This window comes from Struthio camelus, chromosome 1 (genome assembly GCF_040807025.1).
Source record: "Struthio camelus isolate bStrCam1 chromosome 1, bStrCam1.hap1, whole genome shotgun sequence".
NCBI lineage: Eukaryota > Metazoa > Chordata > Aves > Struthioniformes > Struthionidae > Struthio > Struthio camelus.
In genome coordinates, this window is record NC_090942.1 from 72,236,538 (window position 1) to 72,258,436 (window position 21,899).

General features: G+C 38.2%; 2 protein-coding genes across 16 annotated transcripts in view; one reads left to right on the forward strand and one right to left on the reverse strand.

The window, feature by feature from the left end:
- MGST1 (microsomal glutathione S-transferase 1) overlaps nt 1-20,745 on the forward strand; it is a 78,463-nt gene extending 57,718 nt beyond the window's left edge. For 6 of the 10 annotated variants that reach the window (XM_068948316.1, XM_068948298.1, XM_068948290.1 and 3 more), the window contains 2 exons: nt 2,214-2,329; nt 14,184-20,745. The gene's annotated coding sequence lies outside the window, so the exon portion shown is untranslated. The remainder of the gene's footprint in view (nt 1-2,213; nt 2,330-14,183) is intronic. The other 4 variants (XM_068948254.1, XM_068948264.1, XM_068948244.1 and 1 more) reach the window with 4 other exon arrangements.
- A 518-nt stretch (nt 20,746-21,263) lies between these two features.
- The window catches only part of LMO3 (LIM domain only 3), a 60,366-nt gene continuing 59,730 nt past the window's right edge, over nt 21,264-21,899 (reverse strand). For all 6 annotated transcript variants that reach the window (XM_068948354.1, XM_009671939.2, XM_009671937.2 and 3 more), the window contains one exon: nt 21,264-21,893. In XM_068948354.1, coding sequence (XP_068804455.1) covers nt 21,788-21,893 — 106 coding nt within the window. In that variant the 3' untranslated portion in view covers nt 21,264-21,787. The remainder of the gene's footprint in view (nt 21,894-21,899) is intronic.

Here is a 21,899-nt window from a genome sequence, read left to right on the forward strand (position 1 = left end):
ATAATAGCAATTGTAGTTCTTTGATCTATTGCTTTGTTCATTTACATCAGCAGGAAATATTCAGCATATTTTTTTCCTGCTCTGTACTTAGTCCATATCCCCAATAAAATAATGATAAAAACTATTTTAAAAAATTAACACAAATTAGTGTATCACATTTATAGCCATGTAAATTAAAGAGGTCTCAACTAATAATGTGAATCACATAATTTAAAATAAATAAATAAAAGTGATATAGACAGAGAAGCGTTCGACCATATGGTTTCACCATATGCTGAAGCATACTTACTGTCCCTTATATCCTGTATGCTCTGTGAAAACTACGTATACATATTCACTGAGAAAAAAAAATGCATAAAAGAACTTTAAAGCTACAAGATCAAGTACTCTGTATTTAGAATATATGAAAATTCATGCAGTCCTTATTTCTCTAATATACAGATGTCTTGAAGATACAGTTTTTACAGGTTTGATCACATTAGTTCTTGCATGGAAGCTCTCCCTCATTCAGTGGAGATGATGTATGGTAGTCACTGAATGAGTAGGAATAGCCACATGAATGCATTGATCCATTTCCTATAGATGGGTCATATTTACCATCTCCTCTTTTCTTCAGTGGATATGTCGTTTTGGATAGCTTAGTGTATTTGATTCCCTTCTGATGAGTTAGGAGCTGTATGTATTTCCCGAAATAGGCCGCTCACTGTCATGGCTTTAAGGGCTAGGCTCAACTTTTGCTGCTTTATTGGTAGAAAGAAAACAAAGGTACCAAAAGGTGTTCACATACCGTTAGGACTGGTTGAAAAGTTCAAAACATTTTTCCTTTAAAAAGAGGTTTTTCTTGAAAATGAATACTAATCACATTTCCTTTTACTACAGAAGAATATCTTTCAGTTGGATTTTCCATTAGGGAGACCTGAAGTAAACTTTTGATTCCAGCTAAGGTACAAGTTCTTGGCATTTGCACGTCCACCATATATCTTTAGGATGTACCTCTGTCAGCTCACCTCTTCAGCTAGACACAGTCTCCCGTGATGCACCACATTAGCCAATGTGCAAGCTTAAATAATCAGGGATGTCCTTTGCTCTGTGAAAAGTTTAGTTGTTTTGATACTTTGTCCCACTTTGAGAGAAAAATATATTCTGGAGTAGCAAAATTACCTAAAGGATGGTAAATCCTTCTTTAAGCAGCTCTGTTTAGAAGGATTGCCGGAGGACCCCATAGAAAGCTCAGTCTTGAGAAGCATTTTTGGGGGGGTATGGCTGCTTTGAGGTCATCTGCCAGCTTAGAATACCATAACAGTCTGGATATTGGCAGCGTAGAAGGCAGTGCAAAGTGACTCCCCAGCTCTTTGCTGGGGTCCATCCTACTGTGGGATGCTGCCACCAGTACTGAAGCCTTGGCGCATCAGCACAGCAGTCAGCAGCCTGAGCAGTGCTGCTGAAGACCGCAAACAGGCAGAGTCCCAAGCTCAGCCAGATCCGGGTGCTACCACCGCTCCTGGAGGCAACACTTGCACCAGCTTCCCCCCTTGGGGAAAAAAGTACTGATCTGTAACACTGACCTTGGAAGGTGACTTTCAACTTTGCCCTCCTTTGCGATCGCAATACGGGTAGTGACTAGTACAGGTATGCCTTACTTGACTTCAGAAACCTTTCTATCGGAAAAGTGATACTCTTCTGATACCTTTATCTGATTACTTTCTTGTCATAATTCACTGAAGCAGGACTGAGCAAGTCCTTCTAGGTCAGTTAAAAAGTAGATATAGTTTGTCAGTGAAAAAAAAGAAAAGAGTGGGAATGAGCAGAAATTTGTTGCATCTTGGAACAAACAGAACTGAATCACAATTTGAACAGATGAATTATGTTTTTATGTTCATATCTTCTGTATGTCCATAACAATAGAAGAAGGCTTCACATCAACATTTTGAAATCTTTTTGACAAACTGATATACATTTTCATCAAAATTGACTTTTGTTTGGATTTCTCATCTCATACTTCAAATAGCAATTGAACCCAGCACTTTAAGCACATGATACAGTGATGTTTTCAGTGTATACATTTAATTTAAATGTTTCAACTTATTACTACTACCACTACCATCAAGTGCTATTTTACTTCTGGAGGTTTTCAAGAGCTGATTTTATGATCACTTGCTTTATCTTGTAAATGTATTTTGTATATTTTCTAACACCCATTTATTTCTTTTTAGAAATACAGAAAACAATTAAGATTATGTCAATGCTGAAGATACTGAAGCCTTAGGTTGAAACCTAAAGTGGAACCTGTCTTTCGAAGAGGAAAAGGTCAAATGAGTTAATGGCTAATGTATGACTTACAGCTAATTTTGAGGAGAAAATATGGAGTGATGCTGCTGTTATTTTCTGATCTTTTCTCTTTCTCCTTTTCTCTGATCTTGCCTTGTACAGCACTTGAAAGTTCTTTACTAGGAAGACAAGCTAGAAAGAAAATAAACCAAGAGCTAACATACCCAATTTAATAACTGTAATTGATATAAACGTATATATAGCGATGCTTTCTTCAAAAAAATTATGGTCCATAGGCAGTTATGCCCAGTATTTTAAATACAAAAATGTAGAATTTTTTTTCAACTTGTCCCTATTATCATAAATAAAATGGTCAATACCGCTTCTGCCCCCAGCAGCGTCGATATGTATGAAGAATATAGTCAACAAAAAAATAGAAGCAGTTCTAGGCAGACAAGACCGGGCCCCCGTGTAACACAGACAGAAAACTAGAAGTTGGTTGTGTCCCTCTGAACAAAAGTTGGTCACAATGAGCGACATTGTACTCAATCTTGGGCTCTTTGTGTTGGCTCAGCTGCTGGAAAGGAGCCACAGGTTAGATTGATCACCCCATGTGGGATACCCCTAGCAAGAAGGATGCAGCATATGTTTGGCGCAGTGACCCCACACTATTCCCTTGGTTGGGAGAGAGGGAGGAGGCAGAGCACACTGCTCTTCTGGCTGATCAGAAGTCATTCAAAGACATAGTAAATTAGACAAGCTTTTCTGAAGTGTGTTAATTTATACTGGAATTGGGAAAGACATAGACCTAGAGTCCAGGATATGTAAAAAGGAACTCCTAGCACCTACCACAGAGAAGCTCAGATATCATTTAGGCCATCTATGTACTGCTATAAAATATCCATTAAATAATTATGTTATGGCAGGTGTTGTCAAATGGTCTTTTCTCCTTAGATTTCTTAAATATTTTTCTTAGTGTACAAATAAAAAAACCCAATCTCGGACATCTGCAAAGATTTTTGCTTTTGTGTGGAAGGCTAGATGTAGAACTTTGGAAAGAGACTTCTCTGGGTACCAGGAAGCTATACTCCCAGTCTTGATCCTGACTCGAATACTTAAGGCAGAATTATTTCTGGAGGATTGTTGCGCATTGGAGGTTTCTCTGATCCTATTAAAAAGAATCCTGCAAATCAAAAGAATGGTTGTCCTGCATGCTGTTTAGTCATTCTGTTGCAGGATTAGCGCATAGGTGTAATATACCACAGATGCTACTCTTCTAGGAAGCCAACCTGCAAAATCTTTGGACATCTGATACTGCACTAAGTTGAGCAATAATGGGATCAGAAGAAAGGCAGTACATTTGATTTGATGTCTACATGCAACTGCATTTCAATTTGTAAAATAATATACATTCTGTCCTGGCAAAGAGAAGACAAGGGATAATGCTAGAGATAATTATTTTCTTTCAAACAGAGACATATCCAAATTGTAGGTAACCAAAGCACCTTGACTATAATATTTTTTTAGCATTGGAAAGCTCAGGGTTGTCAAGGACTTTCTTATAGTGATGGTATATTACAAAAGCAGAAAATTCAATGCAGTTCTCTTCAAAATCAATCCCAGATTCACTGAAAAGATTTTCAAGCCTTGTAATGAATTTTGCGTTTCCAACAAAATTGGAAAGTAGATATATTTGTTTGGGTTTGTATTTTATGTAAAATAATTGCCAAACTCCTTTGCTGAGCTGTGTCCACAAGGGACTAATACCACCAAACTTTATTTCAGCTGTGATCTCTGACAGATAAAACTGGAGGAGCTGATTAAGTGTGAGTGCCAGGTGATCTGACACAGGAAATTGCCAGAGAATCAGGCCCAAGGTAATTGTGATACTTTTGTTTTAGAAACAATGAAGCCCAGCTAGATTTAGGGAAAATTTTCATAGTTGTAGTCAGAGATCAAAAAGAAGAAAATGATTATGTGAGAATAGTAGAAATATTGGGCTGAAAAAGATGTCCAGCATTCAGATCTGCCAGTTTTTGTTTCCTCCTCTCTCTCTTCCCCCCTTTCCCTGCAGGAAATTTGCCCTCTCCCTTACAATAAAGCTTTTTTTTTTTTTTGGTGGTTGCAATAAGACAACTCCAATGAAAGTGGTTGTCATGAGATAATCACACCTCTGGGGGATTATAGGCATCTGGCTATGATTCATAAAATCCCCCAGGATTGATTCCCCCTTTTCCCCCCTCCTTAAAGATAACCACACCTCCTGCTGTGTTTTATGACTTGAAAAATGCAGTCTTTGTGGTTATTATGTACAGATATTATTTACATTGAGTTATTTTGTTTCATTGTATTGTGCATTTTTAAAAAACAAATGGATTTAACTCTCATTTTTAAAGGAGTTCTCACTGCCAAGAATACACAAGTGGCTGATGACTACATCAAAATATTTCCTGAGCCATCCCAGTTTGCTCTCCCTTCACCAACACAAATTAATGAGGCGTGTTGACTTCTCTTCTTCTCTCCTCTCCTCTCTTCTTTTCTTTTTTCTTCTTCTTTTTTCCCTCCCCATTTTTCTTTTTCTCTCTTTCTCTCTCTACTTCTTTCTCTTCCTCCTTTCCCTTCGTTCCCCTGTTTGATATCTCTCTTTGATACATGTTTTGCTGTACAATAACATTATTGAAATATATTATAAGTATTTCCTTTTTTGATACATGCTGTACTACACCTTAACACTTAAATTGCTTGGCTTATCCTAAATACACTCATAAACCCTGCCAATAAGCTCTAGCATATCTGCTGCCAACTATGCATACACACAAAATCTAAAAATAATTTGAACAACATCTCATTCTACCCATACTTCTCTCCTTTTCTATTAATTATGAGAGTCACAAATTAAAAATGACTACTTTCTTCCAGTTTGTGTGTTTGTGGATTTTAAGAATTGCTATGACCACAGATAGGAGACACTTCAAACCAGGAAAAGTAGCAGCATCTGTAGTAGGAACTACTGGAAGCTTGGATAGTTTTATTTACACATACATTACTCTGAATCTAACTCTAGATCTTGACATTTAGGTTTATGAAAGTGTTAACATCTCCAGAAAGGTTTAACTAAAACACAAGGTGCATTCAGTGTTTTCCTGTTCATACCTGCTCGGGCATGGATTTAATTCTTTTTAACACTCTCAGTTAAAAATAAGAACCTATTTGCCAGAAAAATTAAGTCAAACATAAAAAAAACCATATAAATTTAGATTGAAACAACAGTGAAAAAGTGAAGGGCAAGGGAGAGATTCAAAATACAGCATTAGTATAATGCAGTTAGTACACTGTAAATGCTTTGCTGCTTTTAAAATTCCTTAACAAGGTGAGTGAAACTATTCTAAGAACACTATTATCAAGAGACACCTTTGAACTGATCTATCTTGAAGAATAACCCCCAGAAAGATAAGGTGAGGACGAAGGGAAGAGAGAAAAAACGGGGGAAAAAAACAACTTTCATATGTTTGTTGGCCACACAGCACAGCTCCGACTTCTGAACATTTTTCCCCAATTATTTTTGTAAAGTATTGATCGCAATTTAATTTTGCAGTCCCAACATGAGAGGCGCTTCATGCTGAAATGTCTCACAGGAGATTGTAATCAGGGTCTAGCCTGAAGGTGAAGCACTAGTACATAGGTTTTACTCTATTCCTCCACTCTTCATCAGTTCTGGGATTGGAGCAGAGGGCATTCTCAGGCAGATTAATTTTTGACGATGGGATCGATGGAAGATGTTTTTTCCTCCTGACATTGAGTCATCTAATTTGCTGTTTATCTTTGGCTTATTGAGTTTCGAGCATTGTTAAATCATACCTTTCAGCTGTTTAATTTCAGATGTGAATTTTGCATTCCCCTCTTGTACTTTGGCATAACTCTTTTTACCTAAAATGAGCAGGGTGATGGGCCTTTTTTGACACCAGGTTACTGCTTTTGAGTCTGTTAAGTACTCCAAGGTAATGTTATAGTACTTTCTAGCCTTTTTTCTTTGCTTGTGGCCATAGATCAGATCATCTCTAGGGAAATCATTACTTGCCATCATTATTATCCCTAGCACCTTCATCTATTCTCCCTTGTTTCCTGACTCCATTGCTTGATGAAGTGCCTACTTGTGAGGACACCTTTAACTCAGTTCTAATAATTAACCCCTTCGTTGCTCAGGCTGGTTCATTTTTTGTTCCCTTCCTCCATAAGCTGTGATCTATGAGTTTAGCTTTTGGAGCAGCTCATAACAACAGCTTCTGGACTTACCTTTAAAGCTGTTTTCCTGGGGAGTTTTTTTTCCCCCCTTGTTTCTAGTTTAAAAGCAAAGTTAACACTTTGCCAATTACATTGCTAATCATAATCAGAATGCTTTCACACAAAAGAAAATTGACTTTATTTAACCTTTGCTAAAAGGTAATACATAATTGCTTGGCATTTCATAGAGAATCTTCTAACCTTGGCCGAAATCTGAACAGTCTACAAAATATCTTTGCAATTATAAATTTGTACTGACTCAACATATATGCATGTAATTATAAATATTCATATACTATGGTGACCAGCAAAAGGAGGTCAGATGCAATAAAAAATAATCTTTTCATGGAAAGATGCTAAACCATTATACATCACAGTGACTTTGAATAGCCCATTTGTAATAATCAAAAAAATTTTCATTTTATATTGTCATTATCTTAGACTCAGGGCCAGAAAGGGTTAGCTTATATACTGTATGATGGCTCAGGGACACAGTACAAGGAGTCTTTTCCTCCTGTTCAGAAGTTCAATGCAATCAGTCTTTTCATTCCTACCATGTGTGCACAGTGTCCATCACATTCGCAGCACTCCTATAAATTCCATGGGAAGCAAAGGGTCGAGCCACAGCGGTTCAGAAGTCTTCCCAAATTGCCCAGTAAAGGATGCACAATTCCATCCTGCAGCGTGCCTCCTAGGCTCTGTCCAGCACACCAACACAACCCTCTCCTGGGGTCTGTGACTGAGAGCGACGGTCTAGGCAATAAAATGTAAATATGATACTTAGTATATTATAGGCATAGAGGAGTACTATCTTAGGTGTTTGCCTTGCAAGTTAGAGCTACTCTACTGAGGAGCTCCTCTACTGAGATGGAAGTCTCAGCTCTCGGAGAAATGTGCCGGCTGCAGTGTTTGCCCCATTCCAGTCATGGTCCTGCTAAGCTAACCCAGAACTGAGTTGAAGGAGAGGTAGGTTTAACTCCCAGCTGTTCCTACCAATTTCCTGTAGACCCACAAGTTCCTTGCCTGTAAAAAGTGGGGTGTTGTAGTGCTTAACATTTCCATCTAGTCATTTTGATCCACTGTCCTTCATAGTGGTGACATTACTGAAAGCTGCCACCTGATCTATCAGCAGCAGGAATGCCACCTGCGGCAGCCAAGGCCCTGGTGTGCTCCTCTGACTTGGCATATCCCCAGCTACCAGAGAGCCACGGAGTGGGGATGGGTTAGATCATGGAGAGATGAAACCAATGGGTACTACTGTTATATACACGCATACGTAAAAATATGCATTTATATGTACATGTATATAAATGTTTATACACAAATTCTACATATTCTTAATGGATTCCTGTACCCTACAAGAATTTTAGGGCAAGCATTTAGCACATTTTTTAAAAAAGAACATTGTATATGGAAATTAGCATATCAAGGTTTAAAATATAATTGAGAAGATATCAAACATCATGGCTTTAGCCAGTCTTTACCTTTGAGGGGTCTAGATAAGGCTTAAGATGAGGGATATATTATCTCACTTTTGACAACCCAGAGTATTCTTATAGTTTCAGGGGCACATACAAAAGCTTTGCAAGGCAGCCACCTCTGGGCCTGCCAATCTGTGTGCTGGCTCCCTGACTGCCATCTTCCCTAACTTCTCACTGCTAGCAGCAGCTCAGTTCCCCCACTGCAGTGCAGGGAAAGTAGCTGTAATTACTGGCTGCAGGTGTAAGTGCTTGTTCCCTTTCCCTGAGGGAAATGAACCAGAGCTATGATTAAAGGTAGTTAGCTATCTCTCATGACTACAAACATGTGGTGCTGGTAATTACCATTACTTTTCATTCCACCACCCCTGAGGACTGACCTACTGCTGGCAACAAACTTGGGTATTTTATTTCTTTCCAAAATTCACTTTTATAATTATTTTAAAATCCCTACAACTTTTTTTTCAAGTAAGAAACTTCTAATCTTTCATGACTGTCTTTGGATTTGTTGGGACCTGCAGTATGAGAAAGGTTGCTATAAAAGATCCAATAGTAGCTGGTAAGGGGAGATTACTGGGTGGGCGTGAAGGCTGATCCAGTATGGCAACTCTGTATATTCCAGTTTGTACCAGTCATATCACTTGATACATTAACTTTATGTTATCCAACCTGTGAAACTCCAGTTAATATTACTATTCCCATATTCAAGTCACTTTTGAGCTTATATACCCTGCTGTGTGATGACCTAAATGAACACACTTATGGTAGCCACAATAAGAGTCAGTTATGTGACTATAAAGTAAATTTGAATGTTCGTATCATCAAACTGTGACTGGCTTCTCTGAAAAAGAAAGATGTGCAGGTTATAGATAGTAAAAAGCTTATCTATTAATCAATTGCATATAATCTCCTTTGAGGGTATATGTAAAGGGCAGAGTTGTTGCAGCAGGAAGATTTTTCATTCTGCAGTAGAAAGACAATACTCCCAAATCTGCAGCAACTGGTTTCTGGTACTATAACGACTACTGATTTTCCCAGGGGACACATTTCTTCAGAGGGTCTACTGTCACTTATGTAATAATCTCTGTTTAAGACTTTTGCCGCACTAGTTGCTGTTTTTAAAACTCATTGGAATCTTTTCTCTCTGACTTAACACAAAGTTTAAGCCTAATTAAGGAAATGCAAATGGAAATGCCTTCTGAGTCTTCAATAACAGCATAACAGATTGTAACATGAGGAAATCAAGAAGTGAACATGCACTTAGCCCCTCTAGCAAAAGAAAAATAAATTAAAAACTTTATGATCTTTTTGGCATTTAAAAAATATCCTTTCTATATTGTAACATATAAACCCCAAAATCAATAATGCAGAGGCATTGCTAAAAAAAAAATATACTACAAGATGTTCCAGTTGAAAAAGCTCTTAACTGGCTCCAGAGGGGCAGAGTCATCCCTCGTTCTCTTCAGCTGGAAGAATTCTGACCAAGAGGTGAGGCCTCATATATGATAGTGAGGCAGAGACGGAAAAAAAGAGTGGAAAGGGGATTTCAAGGTTGAAACATCTATACAACAGACTCCTTTGAGGAGACATAAAACAATCTTTCAGGTGCTTTTGTATGACTTGGATTTTTGACAGAGTGGAGAGCAGAACTGATTTGAATACTGGACTATGAACATAATTATCATATATGATCCCAGTGTTGGGGAGTTTTTCTTTAATGGTGGATGTGAGATGATCCTATATAACTTAGGGACAATTCTGTACAGTCTGACCATAGGAAAAGCAGGATTTCTACCACAATCTGTGAAATGGGATTCCCAAGAGTTAGGTTTTCACAGGTATTGACTTATGTGATTTTGGGGAAACTATTTCACCTCTTTGATGATGATTCCTCCCTCACCTTTCCTCCATATTTTTTTTCTTTTTTTTTTTAATTGGTCAACTCTTTGTGCCTGGGGCTTTTCTTAAGGGTGACTGAGTAACACAAAGAAGGCCCGGTTTTGTGTGGGTCCTCTGCATACGTAAATCCTGTTACTACTAGTAAATAGTAGAAATATTAAAGCTGGTGGTAGGGGAAACAAATCCACCTTCAGTTAATTTAGTTGGAGCTTAGGTAATTTGTACAAGATAAGATTTGCTTTTCTATCAGGAAATACAAATAAGATTGAACTGCCAAGTCTAAGTTTTTAAGTGTGAAAATTATGACCATTAAATCTGTAATTTGAAAATGTGTCAGCACAAAGCAGAGAACAATCTCAGTATGTTCTGAAGGTTACTGCCTTAGGGTCAGCTGGAACAAGCAGATCTATGGGGCACAACAGTGGAAGCAGCAAGCAATTGCAGGTGTAAATGTGCCTGAGGCTAGTCTAACTTCCATTAAAATAAAAAGTTTATAGTGCTAATGATTTCTGTCCCTTTACATTTTAAACAGCTGCTGGCATTGCCTAAATGTTTTAACTGCCGACTGGCAGAATTGGGGCTTATGGTTTCCTAGGACCGTCTGTTCCTAGACGGGCAGGGTGATAAAGAAAGGTGATAAAGAAAGTGTAGAAGGAAGCAGGGGGGCAAAACTGTAGTTTCAGGACAATGGGTCTGAATGAATATCCAGAGGTCAAAAATGGAACAATTGCTAATCTCTGAATTTGCACCAGTAAAGAATACCTGTCTCTTAGTATTTTCAATTCTTGTGAATGAAATCATGGGAGATACCTCTCCACCTCACATTACCACAGAGGCCACAGCCGTGGGCAAGTATATGCCTGCACTTCAGTAGCCCCATTCATCCAGCAGTGTCTTACTGCAAACCCACCTTTACTGATGGCTTAGGCTAATGGACTGGCTACGGTGTCCTGGGAGTATAGGGCTGCAGGACAAAGGCAGAGGAGATTGCTTCGGATAGCAAAAATCTGAAACTGCTACAGCAAAATCTGAAAGAGCTTGTTTGTCAAAGTCCTTATTTTCACTAACTTGCCTGCTTAAAGCATAAGATGCTTTAAGACTACTAAAAGTCAAATTTCATATTTTTGTGTTAATCTGGGCTCAATTTTTGTGTCTGAATTCTTGCTGTGTTGTTTTTCTGCTTGTAGAAATAGATTTTGTTGCAGTTCACAAATATGTGTGGATTAGTAATATCTAATGGACTGGAGTCTAATTGGAGAGCAAAATACGTACACATAGGAGAGAAGCCTTGAGCAAAACCATTTTTCAGTGTCTTCAAGAGAGATCGGGGGCATGATAACTTATCACAGTAAGTTTTCAGCCCTAAAAATCTACATTCAAATTTTGGCTGAGCTATTGAGTGAAAGTCGGTTTGCTATGGCTTGAGCTGGCTTCCAATTGAGTTATTCAGAGACCTTCTGTATCATGCTGTATGCTTTGACTCGCTAAAAAGATTAGCCCGGGCTTTGGTAAGCAATTGATACAGAATGGCAGAGGGCTGCATCCTGCCAGCTGTTATTTTTCCTAGAGGTAAAATGCTATTTCTGCCACTGTCACTAACAGCGCTTCTTTTGATTTTAGTGAGAATGGATCTGATTTATTATGGGCTTTGTGTGTGATCAGAGATGTGTTCAAATCAAATCTCTCTAACTGAACTTTGGACTGAATTTTTTCTCCTCTAGTGAATTAGCTAACTAATTGTGAACAATAACAAAAGAAAAAGTAAATGGCAAAGTTCAGATCTCCCAGCTTGAGACTGGGGTGAGAATGAGGTGTAAATACAGGAGGAAAAGTTGAAACAAGCTTTTGATTTTTCAGGGAAATGAAAGAAGCGGTTGCTTCTGTGGGCAGTACTGCATGTTAGACAAGACTTAAACCACCTGTTTGGGGAAGGTAGAACTGGTTGAGAGAAGAGGTGAATGAGAAGGATTTGCTTTGCTCCAACAGAGCCAAAATGTGTTTGTTCCCCGTGCCCTTTGTGCATAGTAGGTCTGACACAGAGGACGCTGAAGATGTCATGTGGGCTCATACACCTGCAATTCTGTTTGGTTTTCCTTTTTCCAGGGAGCATAAGAAAACACAGCAGTTGCTTAAAGGTATTGTCCTTTTAAATGACAGATGCAACATTTTCTTCTGTGAATTTAGCCTCAAGGATCTTTTTCACTCTCCCTTTCAGAGCTCATCTCATCTGCCTCTGCTCTGTGTAATCAACCAATTAATAATGGCTTGAGAGGCAGGCAAGGATAATTGGCATACACTTTGTAGAAGAACAGTTGCAAATGTGAAAATAAATTGTATAGATTTTAATTGTTTTCCTTGCCTCTCATTCTTTAGCACTGTCTTAGTCCTTCTGGTTCCTCAGGGAAGAATTTAATTTGAGATGGCCATTCTGGGTCAGACCAAAGTTCTCATCTAGCCAAGTGCCTATCTTTGATGGGGACTATTAAAAAGTTTGGAAATGTGATAAGAAAAAGGAAAGACAGTGCTTCTCTAGCATCCAGCAATTAGTGCTCTAGAGAGTTCCTAAGCTAGGATTTGTATATATTGTCGTTCTCCCGTTTATGTGTTTTATATGCTTAGCTGGTTCTGTTGCAAAATCCCACAATTACTACCCTTGCAAATCCTGTGAGGTAGAAAAGTGGTATTATCTCCACATTATAGATTTTGAACTGAGGAGCACAGAGACTTGAAATGCCACCATCTAAAAATAGATTAGAGCTGTTACAGTTCATTAGCACAATAAAAACTTTGGAACAAATTGATACCCAGCCTGTCCTTAAAAATCCAACCTCTCTATAAACTTCCTATTACAACACTACATGATAAGACAAGGGTGACTGCAACCCTGAATTTTTATGATAGTTCTGTGTTGCTTGGCTTTCCCCGTAAATGCCAACAACACAATGCTATATAGCATGACTTCATTTACAAGAGTTCTGCCTAGATGACTGTCAGACTCCAAAATCAGATACACCCATTTAAGGAAGGAAAGGTGTATGGGATGTTTGTTACAAATTTTCAGATTTTTTTAAAGGGATCTGCAGGCTGTTGAAAGCTTCACTAGCTCATGACACTATAAACTGATAATACTAAAATATGTAGCTTGTGTATTAGATGGACTTTACATAGACTGGAGAGTATAAGCCAGTAGACATGAGCTGATGGTAGGTGATACCCAGGAGGCCTATTTTATCACTTTGACTTCATTGTTCACTAGAGATACTGAGTTGTGTTGATGGAAAGCTTTCAATGTTAAGTCCTTCTTACTTAGTTAACTTAAGGCTCCCACTATCAGTAATATTGTAGCATCTTTAAAGCAATAGTGTGTTTATCATCCTACTACTTCCAAGATGTAGAAAGGGACTGAGCAGTGTTTTCTAAATGGACAGGAAGATACAAACAGAAAGATCCAGACTGTGACACAGGGGTGCTTATTATCACAATGTATTATCATGATGTCTAAATACAAGTGCTTAGCTCCAGTGTTAAGATGTGCCTTCAGTTAGTGAGTAGATGTTACTAACCTTGACTTTGAAGAGAGATACATGGCTAGTATCCTGTCCATTTCACAAGCTTACATCCCTATCTTCATTTCAACTTCATAGCTTGGGAACCTTCCCTGCAGGTAGATGTTTCAGCTGGCCATGCAAAATACAGCACAGATAATTCTCTGTTAAGGAAGAATTTTTTAAAGCTGCTTTTTCTTTTGATCTTTTTTATCCTGTATCTGTATAGAGGGAACACGTGCTCCATATATGAGGGACGTAAGTTCTCTGCCCTTCTCAGTCTGAGAGAGTTTAAACCCCCATCTTGCAAAGCAGAGAGCTGATATCATGATCAGCTACTTGCAGACTGTCCTAGCAAGTGGGGAGGAAGGGAATTCTCTTGCCTTTTTGTTGACGCTTTGCCGTCCGCACAAAAAAATTCAAGCTTCACAAAGCTACTGAGAAAGAAGATAAAGAAAGTTTGTGTTTGGTGCAGACACTTGGGAGGAAAGAGTTCTAGCTTCCATTTCCTCTTCCAAAGACTGTTTCTATCTTTTATCTTATGACTATTTAATATTAAATGCAGTCTGCCAGCACTCAGTAATAATTTATAGGAAGGGCTATAGGCTGGAAATTCATCAGTTTGCTTACGGCAACAAAGTTCAACTGTCTGTAGGCTGCCATGACTTCAGTTGGGTCATCCTCTGGTTAAAGAACTTTTCACACTTTACAGTGTGGTTTGGAGCAACAGAAGAAGTGAAGAGTGAAAAGGCCTGATGTAATGCCCCCAAAATAAAGTGGGATGAGAAGCTAAAGCAGAAAGCATCCTTACTGCTACAGCTTTAGTGGTAAGTAATTTTTCATCACTTACATGACGACTGAGAGACCATAGGGCCAAATGTGAAGCTGTCACTCTAAATTAGAGACATTAGCTAGTTATGCATTTATTAACACCAATCCACCTTGCTTTATCTTCTCTTTTCTATTTAATGAACATGTACTCGTCGTGATAGGACTACTGCACTCCAAAAAGGCATTTTCTACAGTGAGTACTAAACTGCTCTGCTTCAACTTAGATAAAGAAAATCAGAATACTTTTATAGTTATTGCTACATTATAATTGTACACAGCTCATATGTTTGGTGAACTGCGTGGCATCGAGTTTGGACACCTGGCTGTTATACTACAGTCATGAATGACAAAGCTGGGTAGTAAGTATTTTTAAGTTCTAGTATTACTAATATAACAGTAAAAATTTAAGAGTCTATACTATTTTGCTTATTCTGTTCATCCTGAAAGCTGGTAATAATATCAGCAATGTAATGGCTGAATCCAACTGATAGAAATTTTAATTATCTCGATATCAAGAAAGGCAAAAACGAAGGGTATACATCATGAACAGGAGAAAGATGCTTAGAAATACTTAACACATAACATAGAATGTAAAACTAGCTTTCTGAAAGTAGAAAAATGTTAAAAATGTGGTCGTCTTTTCAAGACCTGAACATTCAATTATGTGAATAAAATATGTATGCATTTTTTTCTTTAGTATAACAGTCTTCTGATAGAGTTTTTCATACCCATTATTTTATGTATGTGTCTCCTCATAAAAAACACACTGTTGGGAAGAACATAAAGACAAATAATCTCATTTACATTGCTGTAGAACTGCAGGTAGGAAGAGTACTTTTCTGCATTGGAATTTAGTGATACCTTTGTGCAAGGTACCACCGAGTCGTATATGACAAACAAGCACAACCTGGATCCCAGCTGGATACAAAGACAGATCCATAGATTATACTAATGTTGGTGCATACTGCTTTTTTCCCTGCCAACTAGTTTGCTTACGTAGTTTATATAGAAGGAAAGTGAAGGTTTATGATAAGATTTAAATCCCGATATGCCTGATATCCTCATCTTGGCATCTTTATTATCTCATTATCTTTTAATTTTTATTAAAAACACCTCTAAAAGATTAGCCTTCCAACGTGACTCTTTCCTGTTATTTCTCAATGGCACAGCACATCACGTTGTTAAATGTAAATTGCTCTTGGCTAGTTTTTCAAAGTAATTTGACAACATTTTTTGGTTTTGCTCTAACATAATCTAGAAACTCTTTCCCAGTAGTGGGACAAAGGGAATGTGAAGAAAATATTATACAGAATATCTTGCAGTTTGCTCCTTTCTTACAGTACTTATCATATTTTGCTTAACAGCAGCAATCTTACTAGGTTCAAACACTCAGATGTATTCAGTGATTACTTGAACTGTATGGATTTCATACATTAGATGAGCCTTAGAATACTTTACATGCTTTACAATAATGCAACGATTTCCAATTTGGTTTTGATTGCAATAATCTGGAGTCAAACGTGCAAACCCTTGCTAATTTAAGTTGATTTTACCTTTATCGTTTTGCATATTACATGATCTAGAGCCACACAAACAAAAGCTTGTTTGGACTTACCGTGCTTTCCTTTTCAGAAAACAGCATTCTTTTTAATTAAAAACACTTTAAAAAAATCAGTATGTGTAATTGCTAACACCTGCTATGTGTTACTAACAGATGTTTCTTACTTACCTAAGGGAACTGTTATAATTACACTATAAGCTTATTGGAATGGCATTTAACCAAGATAGTTTAGGAACTTTAGGTGGTGACTTTGTGCTCTTTTATTAATCTTTCCTCTAAAAAACTTTAAGTGAGAAGCTTTTTTTTTGTTTTCCTTTTTTTAAAAAAAAGCCAGCCCTACTCACCTGCCTCCCCTACCCATGTTCGCCACAAACAGTTCACCAGAATTAAGCTTTGAATGTTGCCTGTCCTCTTTCCTGAGCCTGTCTCTGAGCGTCGTGGTGTAGTTCGCTTGTGTTGCTCGGACGTAGCACTGGAGCCTGGCTCGCAAAGGTCCAGGATCGAGTGGGTGTGAGCGGCCTGGCAAGTCACGCTACCGGTGGGGGTCAAGGACTGCTGACATGCCGTGTGATCTTGGGCAGCCCACTTAACCTTTGCGCCTCTCTGTTCTTGTCTGTAAAATAATGGCGATACTTGCCTCACGGCGAGTTGGGAGGCCCAAATCAAAGGTGTTGCACAGGGCTTCGAGATCTTTAGGTTAAAGGAAAGGTTAGTAATAATAGTTCTAAGTGCTGACCTGTCACAAAGAACTTGCAACTCGGAGGCTGGCTGACCTCTTACCTGCTGCAGAGGTTTGCAAGCAAGGCGGATTATAGGAGGTCCTGCGGTTTCCTGCATCTTCAGACTTGATGTAAAGCAAGACACTGTGTGCTCCCTCTGCATCGTCATTTATGAAACTAATCACACAATTACCTGCAGGCATGTGTTAAATATGACACTGGTCTCTGCAAAATAATGGGCCAATTGCAAACAATGAATAAAGAGAGGCAGCTCCATTTATAACTGCTGTTTCAACAGAGCTGTGTTGTAATCAAAGTGATCTGAGGGTGACTCATTAATTAATTGATGTTCTTTTTTATTATGTGCTATTGAGTTAATGAGTAATTTGTGCTAGATAACTCTCTGAACACACTGATTACGTGAGATATTTTCTGGGGCTTTCATACCAATGACATGCTGAATAGGTGGAAGATGGTATTTGCTTATGTATACTCATTATTAGCGGGTTCAGGATGAATATGAATCAGCAGAAGGGCATTTTAAAAGGTATTAGATACATGCAACCCTTACTTTAAGGCTTTAAGCAGATATTCTTCAGCTTTTAATGCCTTAAATAGTATTAAAATCACTTCCTTTATAATACTTCTGTCACCCACAATTGGCAGCTCTAGAAAGGGTGCCTACACAAAAGATTTTTACTGGGAGTATGTTTGTGCTAATGGCCTATTACTTTGCACATATTGTATTTTGGTTTCCTTTTGCAAAGTACTGAAGTGAACAGTAAACAGGTTTGGTCTGCATCATTGGGCTGAAGTAGGAGAAATGTATTAAGTGAATATGTAATTGGCTTTTTTTATCTAAAGTGGTATTTAAAAGAATAAAAACACTGTTCTTATATACAGTACACACTTTGCTTTTTGTAGTTTGAGTTGTTAAAGCTTTTGCTTTATTGAAACCACAACATCTCCAATGCCATAGGAGTTTTTATTCATTAAACAACAAATGGCTAAATTGATAATTTAGTCTGACAACAGCAGCACAGTTGAAGCTTTCAGAAGAATCAGCTAAATGTATAAAATTATACCCAGCAATCACTACAGACCTTCATTTTTTGACAAGATTTGTTCTAGGTACAGATGACTATAAACTACCTACCGCTGAGAAAATTATAAGAAGCTGCTGTATATTACGATGAAAAAAGCCTTTAAAGTACTTTTTGCAGGCTAAACCCTACCAATCCCTGTTTGTTTTTTTTCTTTTTCCCACTGTCTCCCTTCTCACTGACCACTTTTCCATCTGTTTTCCTAAAGTCATTTTATATGTATGCAACTGGGAACATTTGAGGGGCGGGGGGTGAATTTTCTTTCTTTATTTACTTTAAATGAGCTTAAATTTGGAGACAGTAGGAAGAGGGTGGAAGGTGTGCATAAAAGAAACCAGGAAACGTGTTAAGCAAGATAGAAATGCAGTTTTGAAACAGATCAACTTTTAGCCCTGGTCACTGCCTCTGCAGCACCCAGGCTGGCTTGATTCATCACCAGTTTTGGCAGATAACAGACACAGCAGGTTATGGTTGGTAGAGGAGCTTTCTACAACTGAAAATCAAGGCTTGGTAATTTATAGTTCACCAGGTGGCTTAAAAAACAGCAGCTCAAGAATAATGGATTTATGAATTTGTTTTGGCTGGCTAAACTCAGAGATTCATAGAGATAGAGATAAAACACCCTAAAGGGAGGTGATATAGGCAGAAGCATTCTTGTTTGGCAAATAAGCATACATGGAAAAATGGTCACCAGAGTAACCCTTTGCTGTATGCAGGCAGAGCATGTCGACACACATAGTGATGGAGAAGAAAACCAACAGTAGATAACTAAAAAGAACCCAAAGAAATGGTCTAGGCTTCAGCCAAAAAGATCAATAAAACTGCCTGGCAGAAGATAAACTCTCTTTGATATTGTCTTACAATATTATACTTTGGTGGAGTTGTAAACGTTTCCATTAAACATATTTTAACTCCCAGTTGTTATTTTAAAAGCCAGGCAAGATGGAAGATAAAAATGCAGGAAAATGTGTAACTGATTTTTCACCTACCCCAAATCTAAGTTTATTCCGTATCCTGTACATACTAATTTTAGATATGTATGTGCATAAGATATATATGCCCAAAGTGCTCAAAGCAATGCCATACCATCACAGTGCAGCACTTCAAACAAGCATATCACCATTTCTTTATCCTTATATCAATTAAGACTGGTTGAATGGTGAGAATATATATTTTTTCCTCCATACCAGGACCACTCTTCTCTTCCCCATTCTGAGTATATATCACAAAATGCACACATGCACATACAAATAACATTATACATAATAACGAGCTGCTATTTTCCCACTCCACTCTCTTCATTTACCTCATACAGAGCTGAGCAGTGGCACTTTGTGGTAATGAGAGAGCGCTATAGAGTTTACAACATTAACAGCGTGTAGCTGCCTTCATCTCCAGGAAAAACTTTCACAGGATTAGTTGGTTTTCGTGCATTCCTACCTCAGAACTGTAGCTACCTACTGCACATTTTAACGCTCTCCTCTTCCCAGAATGTCTTAATGCTACCAGTAATATTTGCATGCATAGCTCTAGGTTTTCTGATGAGCTGAAAATGCTTTACAAAAGCAGTGTATGTATTAGCCCCATTTGATAGATGGGGGCAACTGAGGCACAGAGAAGTTAAGTGACTTGCCCAAGCTTCCAGCAAGTCAAAGACAGAACCAAGGTTCCTTATTTCCTGTTCCCCAGCCCTATTTCTGAACCAGGGATTTCCATCCAGTCTGCAGTCCACTAGTGGAAACCTAAAATAGCTCCTTTTGGCTTCTATATAGAGGTTGGAGGAGAAAATTGAAACTGGAATCAAAATGAGAAAATGTGATTTTTTTCCCCCTTCTGCCCATCTTCACCTTCATGGAAAGGCCATGTTTACTACAGCTGAAGAGAATCCAGAAGTGCCATCCCAATGGTACCTCTGATATCAACTGCTTTATTATTCCAATAACATTAGTGGACTGTGGAAGGGAGCAGAAGAGAGACTTGTGCTCGTGGCTCAGAAGGAACTTACTCCATAAGGTAAGGCCAAATTTCATCTGAAAAGCTATGCAGGGCTGTTTTTTCTAACTAGCAAGACTAGCAAGAACAGCCTGATCATGCTGGTCCTGTATCAGTAGAAGTCAAATTTTGTCAGCCGTGCTCATTTTTAAAAGGGTTCACAGCCAGATACAAAACTATACTCTAACAATATTCGCTAAATATGCATTTTCTAAATCAATCCACTGTGCAGTATACTCAAAACCACACACTAGAGGAATTACTCCACTGCATTACAAAGTTTCTTTCCTCATCCTCAGGAAAGACATGGTGAAAATGCATAGTGGGACAGGAAGAATGGGTAAGGAGAGCACTGAACTTTAAATGCAGTTGAGCAGAGGTGAGGGTTTTCAGTCTAAACAAAAAGAAGTGTCCAACTTCAGAGCAGCATAGGATATAGTGGGTCTATGGTTTTTGTTTTGTAAAATGCAGGCTGTTTTCCTGGTGAGCTAGATTATAGCGGCAAAGAACTAGATATGCATTTAGCAATTTTTTAAACGTTCATCCTGCTTTCCTTTGCCAAACACCTGTAGGCTCTGTCAGGGGTACGAGCACTTAGGGACATCCTGCTGATGCAATAGGCTCATGGCTTTAAAACAGAGGTCCATCTGTTCTAGAAAATGGACTGATTGCGGACAGTGGCTGTCAACAGTGACAGCCCCTTTGTCAGAAGGATTTTAACTGCCAGTATTGATGGGACAAACCTGTAGGATGTTACTGTGGATATCAGAGTGCCTATATAGTTGAGTGTGGTAGCTCTCTTACTTTCTGTAACGGTATTTCAAAGTTCTGTCCCATCAACATCAGCATTTAAATTATCTTTAGCATTCACTGAGGTCAGTATTTAGTGACCACTCCCTCTCCTAGTGTCAGCTGAGGGTCATTTCCTTAATGTAAACAGACCCTTGGAGGGGGGATGTTTACAGTACCTTCTGGCTTCACTTTTTCACTTTTTTTCCAAAGTCCGTTCAGGACACAGCCCCAGGAAACTTTAGAGTTAAGCCTCAACTGAAAGAAAAGAAAAGAAACCCCAAAGCAACCCCGCCAATTTCTAAGAATTTTAAAAATGTATATAAGCAGAAGTTCTCTCTCCTTCATTGCCCTCTCAAATCAAACATTTGCAGAAAAATAACATATATATATATGTGTGTGTGTGTATCTATATCTATACAGACATAGATATAAATAAGATACCCAGAGGCGCTGGTTTGCATTAGGGCCTAATTTCCAGCTAAATTAAAAATCAAACCCAGACATTTTGAATGCCTAAGGGGCACAAAAGCAGCACCCAAAATCATTAACTTTTGCACCTTTTATAATATATCTCAAACCAGTCAGATTTGTTTTCTAAAATTTTGTAGTAAAATAAAAGCGCTCTTTGAGGAAAATCTATGCAATTAAACAGCAGATTCTTAACCCCTGAAAAATAGAGGCTTATAAGACACGTGCTGATAGGCCCTTAACCGTAGCATCATTAGCAGCAGGTGCTGCTAGAGTTTTAAGTTTTCCAAATAGTTTTAACGTAAACAGTATTCTTAAGCTCTATGTGTAGCATAATGGTTGGGATTCGCTCTTTAATTCTTTTTACTAGAAAGATACAGCTCATTTAAAATAGCTGGTAGATACAGAAAGCATAAATATACAGTAAGTTTAGACACTGATTGTACTAAATGCAACAATACAAAGAAGCAAACAGGAACACAAATGGTAACACAATAAAACTGTATTACATTTGTGCTTCAAATATTACAATACATTATATACAGTAGTCCAAAATAAACATCTCATGCCAAATGACACAAAAAGAAACAAAAAACAAACAAACCAAAAACCCCAATAGCAAGCAAAAAGAATCCAGCTGTATGTACAGTACCTTTTTAATTAACATTCAACTCTGAACTGGAGCAATTTTCACTACATACAGATGCAGTCCGCCTTTTATTTCACGCAACCATCCTGTCTCCCTATATCTACGCTATTCAGTAGGTTCCTGTGTCATTTCTTATATACATGTTGAGCAAAAAAGATAAAAGAACATAGTGCTTTGTATTCTTAATGATGTGGCATCAGATCAGCGAACCTGGGGTGCATAACCTTCTTTCATTAAACCCTCCTCATAGTCTGTCTGGCACAGAATCATGTTGTTCTTCAGGAAAAATTTGTCTCCAACGCAAAATCTGAAA